The sequence below is a fragment of the Ambystoma mexicanum genome, chromosome 1q (genome assembly GCF_040938575.1).
Source record: "Ambystoma mexicanum isolate Mex_15411 chromosome 1q, UKY_AmexF1_1, whole genome shotgun sequence".
NCBI classification, from domain to species: Eukaryota; Metazoa; Chordata; class Amphibia; order Caudata; family Ambystomatidae; genus Ambystoma; species Ambystoma mexicanum.
In genome coordinates, this window is record NC_090922.1 from 1,343,831,521 (window position 1) to 1,343,846,796 (window position 15,276).

Below are 15,276 nucleotides of genomic sequence, written 5' to 3' on the forward strand. Positions count from 1 at the left end.
GAAAAAAAAAATAAATAAATAAAATAACATTTATTTTTATTACGTTTTTTTATTCGAAATGGGGGGGTTCCCCCGGGGGTTCCCTCCCAACCCCCCTTTTTTTATTGTACCCCTTTTTTTTACTTACCTGACCCCAAAACACATAAATAAATAATTCGATATTTTTTTTCGAGATTTTTGTAATTCGATATTATTTTTGAGGCCTTTTGACTGACCACCGGTGAACACAGCATCACCACCCGGACTACAAGTCACGGATATAAGACTTGTTGCCTGAAGGCAAGGCACTCAACTGGTGCGTCACACTCAACCTTTTACCACAGAGAAAGAGGTAACCAAGGCATTCAACAGAGACGTCAAGAGGTTAAGCAAGAGAAAAGTCATCAAGTGATAGCAGAAAGGGTGAGAAGGAACATAAATGGAGTAACTCATCCAAGAACTGTATATCTTCGTATAGGGACAAAGTATAAGGGCTTTATGAACTTTTGAGTTGGTCCATACATTTGAACTTTTGTGCAGGGAAAAAGGCCAGGGGGTCTGTCATCATCGCTTGGATAGGTAGAAGTGTCATACGTCCAGGTTATTCCAGAGTGGGGCACCCTGTTGGTGGATAGTTTTAAGATTTAGTTATCCCCTAGGAACGTTAGGCATTTTCCCCACCTTTAACATGTAAATCAATAAAGACAGTTGAACTTAACTTGTATGGTCACAGGTGCCTCACTACTCAGCTCACCAATTATCTAGGTCAGAAGGGCATATCAGGGAACCCACAGTTCCCATTACCTGCGCTGCCCATGGCCATGGTCATTTTACTGTGACTACTCCAAACCACGTGACATTGTGCATATTCCATGCACACATGTAGCAACAACCTCAAGCAGCTTGCAGCTCCTCAAGTTCAGGCAGCCTGTAGACAGCTTCTAAAACAATTGAGCACTTCATAACAATTTCACCTGGTTCATTTCACAAGAACTCCATTTACACCTCTCAAAAGTGTTCTGCCAGTTAAACAGACATAACACAGCTAACATCGCACAGCATACCAAACCTAAATGATTTACTGCGCTGACCAAAAGCGCCTTATTTTTTGTTCCAATTTTCACCATAATTATATGTGGGGGTGGGTAAGGGTCATTATTTATGTAAAGGCGGAATGGTGGGTTGTGGGGGTTTCTTCCCCTGCCAATAATTGCTCAGATCAAGAAATACACTTTAAAAAAATATAAAAGAAATCGCCAATTTTGCATACAGTATTTTATATTCGAAGTGATCACGCAAATCCCTACTTTATACTCTATTGGTATTTCTCACTCACTACTCTCAAACGCAAACTCCACAGACCCCCCTCTCACCAATAGCCTCTGCACTCATTTAGCTTTTGACTTCTCTGGTCTCTCGGACAATCTTCTCCACCGCATGTCCTCACCCAACTATCCCACACTGCACAACTCCCATTCACCTTCTTAAATACCCCACCCCCTCCCAGGATTGGATACTCACCCTGTCCAATCCCTTACCTGGCTCAAGGAGTGTAGCAGAGAGGCTTCAAAAAGCCCTGCCCCCTTTTCTTACATCATCTCATGCAAAGAAAGTAAAAGACTTCGAGGGATTGGAGTCCCCATTTGATAAGGCCTTCTGGTGGGCCTTTTAATGTTAATGTCCCTGGTGGGAGTTTCAATAACAAGGTCTCTATTTCTGGACAGCGCATAGACTCGGAGTCTCTGCTGCATTCCTTTATCTTGCAGCCGGTGTTATGCTGCTTGCCGCATCCTGCATCAAAGTGCGGACCGATGCTGCATTTATTTATTTAAAATTATTTTAGAGTGCTGCTCACCCGGAGGCTGCAGAGCCCATAGTGCATTCCTTCTGCTACTTCCCATTGCTGCTTCTCCCCATCGGTGTTTGCCTACGGCGTGGCCCCTGTCAGCATCACAGGTATGGTACAGGTATGGTGTGAAGAGTAGGAGGTGGGGTGAATTGAGATCTAAATTCTGACAGAGGAAAATGAAGCTCTTCACATGATCTACGTCATCTTTGGTATCGGGATCCACCAAACACGCTGGTATGGCTGAAGGTGTGGATGGCATTGAGGGCGGTGTGATGGGCCAGAAATGAGAGGCAGACACAAAGTTGCAATATTTTCAACAGACATCATTATTAAAGAAAAGGGGTTGGATAAAGGCCTTTCTGTCCCTATCCTAAAGAGAGTTCCCTGCTTAGGAAACTAAAACTCAAGATCAGTCGGTCTCGTCATCAAAATTATGCAAACTGCCCTTGTGGCCCAAACACATCTGACCCTCACACTAAAAATAAATGATAAAAAAGGTGCAAGTTAAGTGTCTCGGTTTTGATTTAGCAAAACGTGTGTAAAAATCAAATATGAAAATTCAACAAACAATCCTTGAATCCAGGAGGTGGCTCCCTTCCCCTGGATTGTTTCAGGTAGAATAGCAAAAGTGTCGTTTTCAAACAATGATTCCTTAAGAGAAGCGGAAATGTCTCCTTCACAAAACACTTTCGTCAGGATGGCAAAAATGTCTTGGAAAAATAGCAAAAGTGTCTCTTCTACACAATAACTTCTTATAGTGATCTCCTGGTATAATCTACCGACAGGTATCTTTTCAGAATGTCTTTTCCTTTTTATATGGATTACCTGGTATACTCCTCTGCCAGGAATCCCCAGGTATATTCCCCTTCCAGGTCTCTTTCTCCCAAAGGCTCACTGCCTTAACACCGTTTATACTTAATTGACTTTAGATATTACTTGTTCCAACTTCCCCCATATTGACATCTCATATATGGAGAACTGTACAAATCTTGCCTTTCAGCTTCTTAATTAATGTTCATTTGTTGGTGATAATATTTACTCCACCTCTCCCCATATTGAATTCTCTTATATGAGGATTTGTGTAAAATCTGAGTTTCCAAGTTACTTGGCCGGTATGCAAAATAAGTGTTCAATTTTTCATATGCCTTTCGGCACGCCCCGGATCCCCAACACTTATGACGAGAGTCACCAGTGTTTGATGGAGTTTCTGAATTGCGCACGTTGATGTGAAGTTTAGTCTGGGAAAGTTTCCCCTCATTTGCAGACCCTCATTCAGTTCCCTCGCCGGCTCCGCGTTCCTCTGCCGGTAGAACTCTTGCTTCTCACCAAGACCGCGTCCCCCAACATTTCTGCTTCTGCCGGTCTTCCAGCGGTCCCTCCAAAGCTTCCGCTGTGCCTCTCGCCTCTCAGGTAAGTTATGCTCCCAAGGGGTTGCTTTTAAGCGCTTGCCCCTCTGTGCGTTCAGCTTCCCTGTGTCTGCTTCTGCCTTCAGTTCTGCTTCCCGCTTCGCCCGCTCTGCATCTCTCGCCTTCACTTCTCAATTGCAGGTGTTCACCATGTTTACATTTCCCATGCAGCCGATTTCCATTATAACAACTAGTCTGCTTGTTTTGCTTGATTTCTCCTTCAATCCACATTGACTCCTTCCTCTTCCTCGTCTCAATAATTGAGGCTAGGCTTTATGGGAGTTGGAGTCCATAGGAATTTGGGATCTTTTAAAGTTACATTGTTTTGGATATTCGTTTTAATCAGAAACATCAGAGACAGGAGATGTTAAGTGAGCAGTATATGAACTGGTATTTTGCTCAGATTAACAGTATGCCATCAGCACTTGTTTTCAAAAAGGGTGTGGAAGGAGTGTGCCCTGTCTCTCCTAATGGAGTCATCAACTCCTCCCAGTGGTCTTGCCCTCCCACATCATCCTCCCTCATAATACCACCCCTGGGGTCAGGATCAGGTAGCGGCTGCCGTTCCCTGGCCATGTAGGGGGTGACCGTCATAGGGAATCACTGATGACTCTGCAGGATTAATCACAGCTGAGAACCCAGAGGACAAGGGGGCTGCACCAATGTAGGAGTCCCTGATACAGATGTAAAGGGGCACCCCACAAAGAATACGGTAGACCCAAAAACCTGCCAAAAGAATATGTGTCTGTCGTGCATAAAGAAACCATCGAGGTCACTGGGGCTGAGTGCGAGACCTGGAGGAACAGCTGGATAAGGAAACTGAGGCAGCATTTCCTTAATGGTGAGCCTGAAGTTGTCCCTCTTTGCTGGCCGGAATTAAACAAAATACTGATCCTCCAAAGAAGGCTGTTGCAAAGGAGGACGTCAAGCGCATGAGGCCTGAGAAGAAATCCAGGAGGGTCCTCTGCTTCCTGAAAGCCACCAGTCAGAAAGGGTAATGGGGAAGGATGCAGTCAGAAGATTCACAATGAGGTGCAATGATATCCACATAGGTGCAGACCACTGCAGCCTGGTGGCAAAAGGGACCACTGATGTGCAGATACTTGGGTTTTCCCTAGCCAATGCTTGCTCCCTTACAAATGAAAGGCCCTGAAAGCTCCTGCATTAGCCGATATTCCATGCTGCTTAGCTGAGCCTTCCATCATCTTGTTGGGCTGCTTGGAAAGGCTCCGAGAGCAATAACCACCAATGATGACACTGGCAGTATTAACGGGACCACTGAGTAGAGGCCGGAAATGTCCATTGGTGCAACCCCCTTTGACGAGACAGGCATCTTAACCCCTTTTTTTCTCATGTCTAGTTTTAGCCCTGATCCAGGGAATCTCTGACCCTGTCCAGTCGTAGCCCATAAGTGGGGACCCTCTGGCGAGGGCACTTGGCAATAGCCACAAGAATTAGCTAGTGACAAGGTACCCTTGGGGTAAGTCCCAAACATCAGAGTGTGAAAAGTACCGCACCCAGACAAGGAGGTTCCTGGAAAGGAGTCCACCAGCCTGGGTGCCCTAATGGGAGGAAAGATACTTGCCCATCACCGCTTCTTAGCTTTGAAACATTCTGAGCTGTAGTGGTGAAGGGCCAGGGAACTGCTCCTCCTCCCCACTGAAGATGCCAACCTAATGAGTGCACCAAGAAGGCATTGCAGCACAAGTAGCGGTCTCATATGGTGTTCCTACCCTAATCAGAGCAATTGTGAGTCGGTGGCAGTTACCAGTTTGTCACAGCACATGCATGCTGAGAACTGACTTTTCCTGGCGGAAGCAAAGTAAATTAGTAGTGCCACAGTGAGGGCAAAAAAAAGAGCGAAGAGGGGCTAGAGCCAAGGGCACTGTCCTGTGCGACAAGGAGAAAACGACCAGTGGGGCGACGCTGGGAGCGTTCCTTGTAGGGACAGGACCGTGGGCATGAGCGGTTAAGCTAAACAAAATTGGGGGGTTATTTTCATTGCTCAGAAAATAATTCCAGTCTTGTGAATCGATAGAGCGATTGAAATCCGATCCAAGATGGTGTCTAGATTTTGTGAGAATTCAGAAATGAAAGCTGGCCACACAGTTGCCATGTTTTTGGTTAAATACTAACTTAAATGGGCTGGGAAAAGGCCTCTCCAACCCTGCTCAAAGAGGCCTTTCCCTACCTACAACCAAAAACTAAGGATCTGTCAAAATCAAAACCGCCCATGTGGCCAAATGTTCTATCCTGACCCGCACACTACAAACCAAAGTATAAAGTGAAAAAGAAAAGTCTGATTGCAAAATGTGTTCATGAATAAAAATAGAACAGCTCCAACATAAAAGTTCTCCAAGGTAACAGAGCCTTGGCTCCAGAGGGCGTTTCCCTTCCCCTGGATTCTTCAATAAGATAACAATGTTTTTTGCTCTAACAGTTCTTTGTGTCTTTCTTGGCCCACAGCAATCCTATTAGTTACAAATTGTCTTAGCCTTATAGTTCATTCCTTCAAATGTTCCTCCCTTGTTCAACAAACAGTCCTTTCTTGAGACTGTAGATTTGCAATTTCCTGGTATACTCCCCTGCCAGGACTTCTCATACACTTGTAGCTGCCTGGTTTACTCGCTTGCCAACACTTCTCATTTCCGTAGGTAACAGTTCCTCTTTTACTTCCACAACTACATACATCTTCCTTGGTTCTGTATATTTAGTTCCTGAGGCAACATGGATACATTTTTACTCAATACTGTTCAGCTCCCCAGATGAGCTACCTCTACCTGCCCTCCCACCGACATCTGATCCCTGGGTCGACCTCCACGTGAAATCGGGCATATTACGCTCAATAATCAAGCTGAAGAACTCGGGCGCCAGGACCCGACGGCCTCTCCAATGCAAACTTAAAATCTGCGCCAGAGGACTGGGCTAATCTTCTGAGCTTGATTTTCAAATAATGTTCGACTTCAGGACCTCAGCTGTGATTATTCCAATATTTAAAAAAGGAAGAAAAGACGACCCTAGGAACGGTCGCCCGGTGGCTTTACTTGATGTCATAGGGAAGGTTTATGGATCATTACTCCTGAACACTTCAATTCATGGAAAAAAAAACACCCTGCAACGACCCTCTTCAATCCGAGGTTCAAAAAGGGTATAGGAACCAGCATCAATATCTTCCTGTTGAGCATACTAAAATCAAAAGTCCTGGAAGCCAAGCAGAAATTATACCTGGCATTCATAGACCTTACCCAGGCTTTTGATTTAGTGAATAGAAGAAAACTCTGAGAAAAATTAAGCAACTGGGAGTGCCCTCTGGAGATTTGGAGTCCGCTACAAGCCTTACACGCCGCCACTACTGTCCAGGTCCGGCTTAATTTAAAGGGGTCTACTTTCCGCAGTAATACCAACCACCCGAGGGGTCAAACAGGGCTGCCCTCTCACCCCGGCCCCATTTCTGGCATATTTTGGGGACTACAAAGAAACCAACACAGTGACACAATCTTTTCCCCCAGTAATGGGCAACATGAAAGTGCCAAGACTCCTGTACGCGGATGACCTCATTCAACTGGATCAGACCCCAATTGGCCTACAACGCCAGCTGGTTTCATTAACTAAATACACGGAAGCCAATAAAATCATGGTCTTTGAAAAACGGATTACAAATTTTAAAAAAAAATACAACTACTCATGGTTTTTGGCTGGAGAAAAAGTAGAACAGGTGGCAGAATTGAAATATCTTGGGGTGTTGATTGACTCGACACCTAAAGACCTGGCAATGTAACTATACCTTCTTGCAAAAATGAGAAACCTTATTTCACAGGCCAAAGTACTGGACAGAAAATATGGTTGATTCTCTCGGATGCCCCTACTCAAATTCTATCGGGGGAAAGTGGTTCCAACAATCACCTATGGAACTGAGGCTATGCCATCTCTGCCTAAAGCCTTGTGGCCCAGACTGGAGAGCCTTTTTTTCGCGTTTGGTCCTGAATCTTGCAACTTCAACACCTTTGGCTTTGATCAGACAGGGAACTCTCACTCTCGTCCTTAGAGTCAATAGTAATGAGAGCTTCGATTATGTTATATCGGAAGATCAGGATCCATCTTCTCCTACGATTTTCTCCATGGTACAAGAGGAGATGATTGCTGGTAAATGCAAACTGCTGACCACCTGGGAGTCAAACTGTAAACTACAGCTGGAAGTCTGCGGCAGCTCTATGGAAGAATTGCTGGGTAATCCGACAAAAACTAAAAAATGCTTAGACGAAATGGACTGGATAAATACATTGGAGAAGGCAGCTACTTATAAATTGACCCAGCATCTGCCCCCATCACACAGAAAACTAAACGAAATCCAACCATTTCTCATAAGACACCCAAACAGGAAAACACGATCAACACTTCTTCGAGCTAGGTTGAACCTGCTGCCTACAAATGAGATTCTGCATATAAGAGGCCTCTCTGTGACCAACACCTGCCGCTTTTGCAAAGACAAACCATCGAAATGCTCCGGCATCTCCTCCTACTATGCCCAGGAACATCTCCTCACAGATCTCCTTATCTGCTTTACCATTTGGAGAAAGCATACTTGACAGACACAGATCCCTGGTGGGATTGACTCATAGGTGGGCTTAGACCTTCATGGACGATAGCAGCTACCAAAATTCTGGAGCTGATCTTTGAAGACAAAGCACCGGAGTCTTTGCAGGTTTGCTAAAGTTAGCACAAATCCCTTCGGAGAGGTTGTTCAGTTCTGTTTTGTTCTGTTCTACTAAGTTATGCTCTCCTCGTCCGCTACTCAGTCTACTGTGCTGATACTACTGACTTTCGTTTTCTACTATTATACATTTCAGTAAACTTTGTTTAAGGGGATTTTGCGTCTAACTTGTAAAAATCACTTCAGTGATTATAAACTCGGAAATAAACATTTTTTTAAAAATATAGTTGTTCCAACATTTGCTCTAAGCTTTTCCTGTGAAGGATTCCAATCGGGTGTCACACACCGGACCAGGACCTATGCCCTCAGCCTTAGATGTAGCTCGCGATTAGAATACTTTTTCTTTCATTTTCAACAAATTTAAATTGAGCCAATACCCGACACATCTCAACCCCCCCCCCCCTTTTACAAATACCCCGGGTCACAATGGACCATGAACCAGGCCGGTGGGTGATAACAAAATATTTATTTTAATTTCAAAGAAAAATCACACAATTTTAATATTGGGCAGCAATCACCACAGGTGATAATTACAATGAAAACTACTGAAATACACTTGGGTAACCTTCTACAAGAACATATCCAAAGCACAAATGAATAGGAGCACTTTTTCAATTAGGATAGATAGCAATCAAGTTAAGATTTCCCCCTACAATGTTCCCTCAACCCACAATGAATCTAATTCTGAGTGGATAGAAACAAGCAGCAGGTAGTCAGGGATATGAGGCAGCAAACTGAATCAACATCCGACCTTCCCTCACAAAATAGGAGGCATAGCCTAAAATGACACTCGGATGTTAACAAATAATTAATTATATGTGTAATTAAATAATGATGTACATAGGTTTTATCACCGACTCAGGAATGTCATATCACTAGCAACTATAAGGTAAGATATCACACAAGGCATACAGTTCACAAAAGCAGGTTGAATGGAAAACACAGTGCAGTCAAAACACACATGGAAAAGTTGCATTTTTTCTAGTTTGCAGTTTTAAATGTCAAACACAGTTTTAAAAAAAAAACTGGTGAAATACTCTGAATTGGAATGCGGTTTTTGGGCTGGGAGATAGATGCACATCACAGGGACAATATAGAAGTGAAAGGAGGGCTATAGTTGTAAAACTGGACGAGATTTGCAAGATAAAAGGAGGTTGAGTTTTGGTAAAATAAAGCCATTAATGGGAGGAAATTGGTTTGGAAAGAAAAAAGGACAAGTTTTACTTAAACTAGATTATTCAGACTAAATTGTTAAAGAAAGACACGGTACGATCCCGGGTTAATCTGCAACTTAACCCTTTCACCCTGGGTTCAGATCTATGTGGGAATTAATTTAAATTATTCCAAATATTGCTAAGGAGTTACAAGATAAGGTGAATGAGAGAATTGCGCTAACACTAGAAAAACATGGACAGGGTGCACAGAGAATTAGAACAGTTTAGACAAGTTATCAGGGTATGGATAGGATTACTTAGAAAATAAGGTAAAGACAAAGGGGTCAAGAAGGGTACGCTATGTGTTACTATGGGAGGGGGGAAATACTCACAATCAGCACTGGAATTTAGGAAAGCCAACCGGGTTCTGGGCTAAAAAGGTTCTGGTCGCCAGATAGCGGGCTCTCCTGGCAAAAGACAGCTGGGCGAAGGTCTGGTCTGGGCACAGCGACACCTTAGCTGGCTGAAGCGGGTAAGCAGGGCAAGCAGGCGGCACTGAAGGATCCCAAAGCGGGCTCAGCCACCTTTCCTCTTTCTCCCTGAAGTTAGTGGGATTTTGTTATGGGGATTTAGTGCTGAAGGGTAGTTCTGCCTGGATAAGAAGACCTGGGGCAACTATCCCTTTTCTGGCAGTGAGGTCTGGAATCTTGCAGAGTGAAGGTGGAATATCTGGATACGCAGGTGCTGGAAAATTCAGAAGAGAGTGTCAGAGTTCTGTCAGCCACCCTTATTTATAAGCCATGGTGACATCATAGAATTAGGCCGGCCATGCCTCTAACAACTGGATTGTCCAGGGGTAATGGTTACCGCCTTGCTGTCAGCTGGTTGGGCTTTTAGAGACATGACATCAACTTTATGATGTGGCTTTACAATGCCTAGGATCATCCCACAGTTACTTTAGCTAAAACCCAGTTTTGACATAAATGGCACATTTGTACAGTTTTGGTATTTTAACAAATTACATAGGCAGATTACATATTTTATGCCGAGCATGGCAGTCCCACCCTCATGTCTGTAGGACTTTGTTTCGCCAGTCTGAATTTCGCGCTTTTCAGTGAAATATTCGACCTAAAATTCTATAACTTTATACATGGGTCTAGATTATCATAATGCATGTAAGTATTGATTTTCACAGTGGCCTCATGTACACATTCCTCAAACTGTCCAATTCTGTGCCATTTCTGTTCTCAATATGGCAGTGAAGGCTACCGCATCTTAAATTAAAAACCACAAAATTACATTTAGACTTAACTTTTTACATTCCTGCGAAGTCCTGTTGCCAAGATAAAAGTCTTAAAAGTTTATTAATAAAATAGTCTTTAGAGCCAAAATGGTCAACATAGTTCACCATATAAGGGCATAGTTCCAAAGCTGCTCTTGAATTGGCTTTGAAGCTCCCAGTAGAAGCCGCGGGGACGTGCGATTTCTTATTTTACCCAGAATCTCCATTGTAAGAGGTCTCAGCCCAGACAAAAGTCTGATGCCTAGGCCGTTTAGTGCTTTTGGGTCCATTCAAAGTTTTCCATGGTAGCAATTAGCACTCATGTGTCCTAGAATATATTGTGGCTTCTTCTGTTGCTAGCAACCCCCCCCCCCAAGCAGAAACCTGTTTGGCTAGTTTTCAGAAGGCAGCCCATGTCTTTATTTCTTATTTTATTTTAATTTTGTTTTAAATCAAAAGCAAGCATGTTGAATAAAACATCCCATATATGTTTCCCAGCAAAAAAAAACCTTTACATTGCTGGGCCAAAACAGGGCCTTCTTTTGACATTACACTTTTAAAACAGTCATTTTTCATCATTTACGAAAGCGCCTTTTAACACATGGTGAAGTCTGCTGGGCTGACCATTTCAAAAAGGTTTTCCCTCTGAATTTCCCCCATTGTTTTGCAGCCCTAATCAGTTTCACTTATACAACAATCTGTTTAAGAAACAGGTCCTTTCAAATTGATATAGACCCAGAGAGCCAGAGTCTCTTTTGCAGCATTGATATTTGAAATGTTTTTACTCAAAAGGTCAAGCGTTTTCCCATGCGACTGAAAATAAAGCTTCTTTTGATTTCTCAGATTTGGCTGACAAAGCCTGTCATACAGGGATAATGTTCTGTTTTGCTGGAGCACAATCTGGATATGGGTGGGCATGACAGGACCTCATTGATGACAGCAGGGTGATGTCTAACAGATGGAAATAGCGTCAGGGTGCCATCATTATAAAGGCCAAATATTTCCTTTTTCAAGAGGAATGTGGATCAAGCAGCAAAGCAGTGCTGCTTCTCAATTTTCCTCTTGGTGCATGTAAGAAACACACTGTCAGGCTTTCTCAGTCTGTCCCATTGTTCCATCCTGCCCAATGGTGCTTGGCAAAACAGTGCAGCCATCCTTTTATATCTGCAAAATGCAGTTTTGAGGCAAGGCTCTGGTGCTCAAGGAGCCAGCGCAGCCATTTTGCTGGTTCTGCTGAAGTGCAGTTGGATGATGTGAGGAAGTACTGCTGAGTGGGTAAATACATCCCACACCCCATATCGGCATTCCATGCACTCATACATGGCTGGGGATTGTATTCACAGTATTTCCATTTGGCTCACAAACAATCTTCTTACTGTTTCTGTCTCTGTGGCTTTGAAGTTTACAAATGGCGTCCACACTTTGCTTGGGCTGACTCACCGGCTCCGTGTGGCGTCTTCGGTCACTTTTGCGCTTTCGTGCCACAGCTCTGCCGCTTGCTTTTCACACTGGACTGCTTTCACTTTGTTCCGGTTTTGCTCGTGGCTCAGCTTCTGCACACCTGCCTTCCTTCAGGTGCCAGCGAGTGTAACGCCCATCATGAATCTTCCCTTGGTTCCTGGCGTCTCTGCAGCACGTCCGGCTCGCGTAACTTTCTTCTTCCTCTTTGCTGCTAGACCCTCGGCTCCGCCACACCGAGTACTTTCAGCTTCCACACGCATCACTGAGAGGTGCAACGTGTACTCCCAAACAGCAGCCTTCAATAGTTTCTTTTCCATCTTTATATGTCCCGCGCACAGGTGGCTTCTGAAAACAACTATCAGGCTCATGGAGCTTGGAGCTCCTTCTGCTCTGCATTGTTCCCCTTTTCCTCCTCGTCTCAGTACTTGGGTGGTTGTGGAAATTAGAGTCCATTGATGACAGATGCAGATTATTTGGGAAATCACTTGCCGTTTACAAATGGTTTGCCAGTTCTATATGAAGGGGAATTAGAACCGGAAAAGGTATTTTTGAAGTTTTTACCTTTTGGACCAGGGATGCAAGTATGGGTTAAAGGGTTTTGTGAAAAGGTTTCGGATGATCCTGAGGCCTTGTTAAAAAGGGGAGGCAGTAACCCTGCAGTAGCCCAAGCATCTGAAGTAATGCTCTGCCATTGTTGCAGATGCTGAGTGAGTCTGCCTCCCACCATGGTCTTTTGGATTAAGGCCCGATAGTGGTTTTGAGGCAGCTGAAGCAGCAGCTGAGTGCTTGGGCAGGCTTGGCACCTCTTCCTCGTCCACGACAAGGAAATTTCCTTTGACCTCATTGACTGACAAGTCCTCTTGCTCTTCAAATGAGTAGTAGTAACAAAAGAACTTACCCCTCCAAGCCGCTGCACTTGGATGCACAGGTTGTGGTGGTCTGATGGTGGCGCAGAGTGCCCCCCTTTGAGGTATTTCTAGGCATTCATCAGCCTTATTGCCAAATAGCTGCGTGCCGTCAGAGGGCATGTTGAGAAGTCTAGACTGCACATCAGGCGCAAAACCAGGTTTCCTTAACCACGCAAATCTGCGTATAGCAATGCTTGCCGCCATGGCTCTGCTAATACTGTTGGCAGAGTCCAAAGCTGATCGGAGAGACTTGCACATTACGTCTTTCCCATCTTTCACAATGCTAAGAAACCCTTCTCTCTCCCCTCCTTCAGGAATATGTTCAGCCACCATAGAAATACAATTCCACAAGGTGTAGGACCATTTTGCAAGGGCACAAGTGGCGTCGACTGACTTCAAGGCCATACTCCCGGCTGAAAATTCCTTCTTTGCCATAGCGTTGAAACGCTGGTTATCTCTGTCCAGTGGTATTGTGGGATGTGCTGCCCGTCTAGAGGTGGAAGTTGCAGCTTCACCCACCAAGCTTTCCGGTGTCAGGTGGCTGGACAGATATTCTGAGTCACTGCTTGAAGGCCTATACTTCTTAGTAAGGTTTTTGTTTAAAGCTGGGCTGGTCTCTGGCACTTCCCAATTAGCGTTCACCCTCTTTTGAAGGGCTATATGGAAAGGTAACACAGGGTCTTTTTGAGGACCCTTGTCTAAGATGTCTGTGAGGTCATCTTGCTCAAAAGATGGAGCTGGCCTGCCCCATCCCCAGAAACCCTGTCACTTTGCCCATGAGCTGCCTGTAGGCTGCCTCGGCATGTTCTGATGGAGCAGGCTTTCCAAAGTCTAACTCTGTCAAGGCTACTTGCTGATTGTAAATTATCATATAGATCCCTCATTCTAGAATCCACTGATATGAGGGCCTCAGGGGCATTGGGTGTGCCATACTGTAACCAAAAAAGTGGTGTGTCCCGACCACAGGGCACATGTTCTTCAAAAATCAAAGACAGGAACTTGAAAAGTTCCTTCTTAGGAAGAGGTTTGAATGTTTTTTCCAATTTCCTTCGAAGGCATCGCGACTCTATTGGCATTAAATGGAATCCTCAAAGGTCTCGATCTGTGCCTCTTCGATGGACAAGCCTGGGCCTGTCGTCGACTCAGGGCCTCGAGGGGTCGCGATGGGTCAGAGGCTTCTCACCCAGGGCTGAGGGCGTGCAGGCTTTAGCCTTGCTTTTCTCCTTATTGGCCGTCAGGGATTGGCAAGATCCACAGACAGCCGTTCTGTGGTCGACACCAAGACACCACAAACAGACCCGATGTGGGTCACTTATCGACATCTTAGCACCACAATCATTGCACTTCTTGAACCGGGTCTTTGAGGTAGAAGAAGAAGACATCCAGAGGTTATGGCGTAGTTTTGTGAGAAACCAGACGTGCCGTATCCAAAGCGAAAGCTATCACAGAAAAACAGAACTGAAGTAACAGTGCATGCTATTTATAGCATTGATGACGTCAACTTCGAGAAAGAGGACTTCGAGGGACATCGATTCGATCAACACGACACACAGCAACCTCTACTGAATTTGCTGTTGCTGAAACAGCGAACGCTGGAAGGGAGATATCTAAAGATGAGCAATATGTGGGAGGACACAATCCATTCGAAATAAAGATAACAGAACAAGGTAACCGTAATTAAGCTATTGCCGCCTAAATTAATCTAAAATATCCACACATTCAAAAATCTATCAGTTCTCCAGGAGGCCTCGGCAGTTAAACAAAATCTCTATTCCACTGGAGATTTTTTTAAATTGTGAAAACATATGTGAACTTTTCAAACACAAACAAAGTCACTACAGAGTATGAATTAATCACAGAAAGTGTGAACTCTTAGTGATACTGGAGAGAAAAAAAAAAAAACTTACTCTAAGTCGGACGCATCCCCGGCGTGATCCTCTCATCATTTTGTCCTTTGACTGAAAGAAGAACATAAGAAATTTAATAAAACAAATAATAATGAATCTATTTGTTAACAATACTTGACAGCCATTACATCAAGGTTATCTGCTGGCAGGTTTAATATTGGAGCATCCCTTACCCTAGCAAAAAATGGTAGGATGGGCTCCGAGAAGGTTAGCTGGGCAAACTGGCAGTCTGATCATCGCTGGTACAGCAAGCTGTGCTCCAGGCCCCAATGAATTTTCTAAGACTGCACTGAAAATCTAACATTGTCCTTAAATGACAATGTGTAATCCACATTACAAACCAATCTGTGACTCAGTGTTGTTCTCCGAATCTAAGTAGAGGGGGGGTCTATTAATGTAATTTTATTTATTTGCTAGCTTGGCAGAGATTTGAACCAGTAATGCTGTACGTATGACAACAGAAGAGCTAGAGGGAACATAAGGAGTACCGTTTATGTGCATTTTTCTACATATTCACAGGAGTTTTCTAGGAGGAATACTTCCTTTCTTAAGGATACCATCAGTGAAAACTACTACATCATTTGGACATCAGTTCCTTTTTCCCAATAAGTTTAGTTTA

General features: G+C 44.1%; 1 protein-coding gene across 4 annotated transcripts in view; it reads right to left on the bottom strand.

The window, feature by feature from the left end:
• Window positions 1-15,276, bottom strand: part of OSBPL9 (oxysterol binding protein like 9) — a 1,764,730-nt gene that overhangs the window by 1,708,466 nt on the left and 40,988 nt on the right. For all 4 annotated transcript variants that reach the window (XM_069642205.1, XM_069642206.1, XM_069642208.1 and 1 more), the window contains exon 2: window positions 14,658-14,708. In XM_069642205.1, coding sequence (XP_069498306.1) covers window positions 14,658-14,708 — 51 coding nt within the window. The remainder of the gene's footprint in view (window positions 1-14,657; window positions 14,709-15,276) is intronic.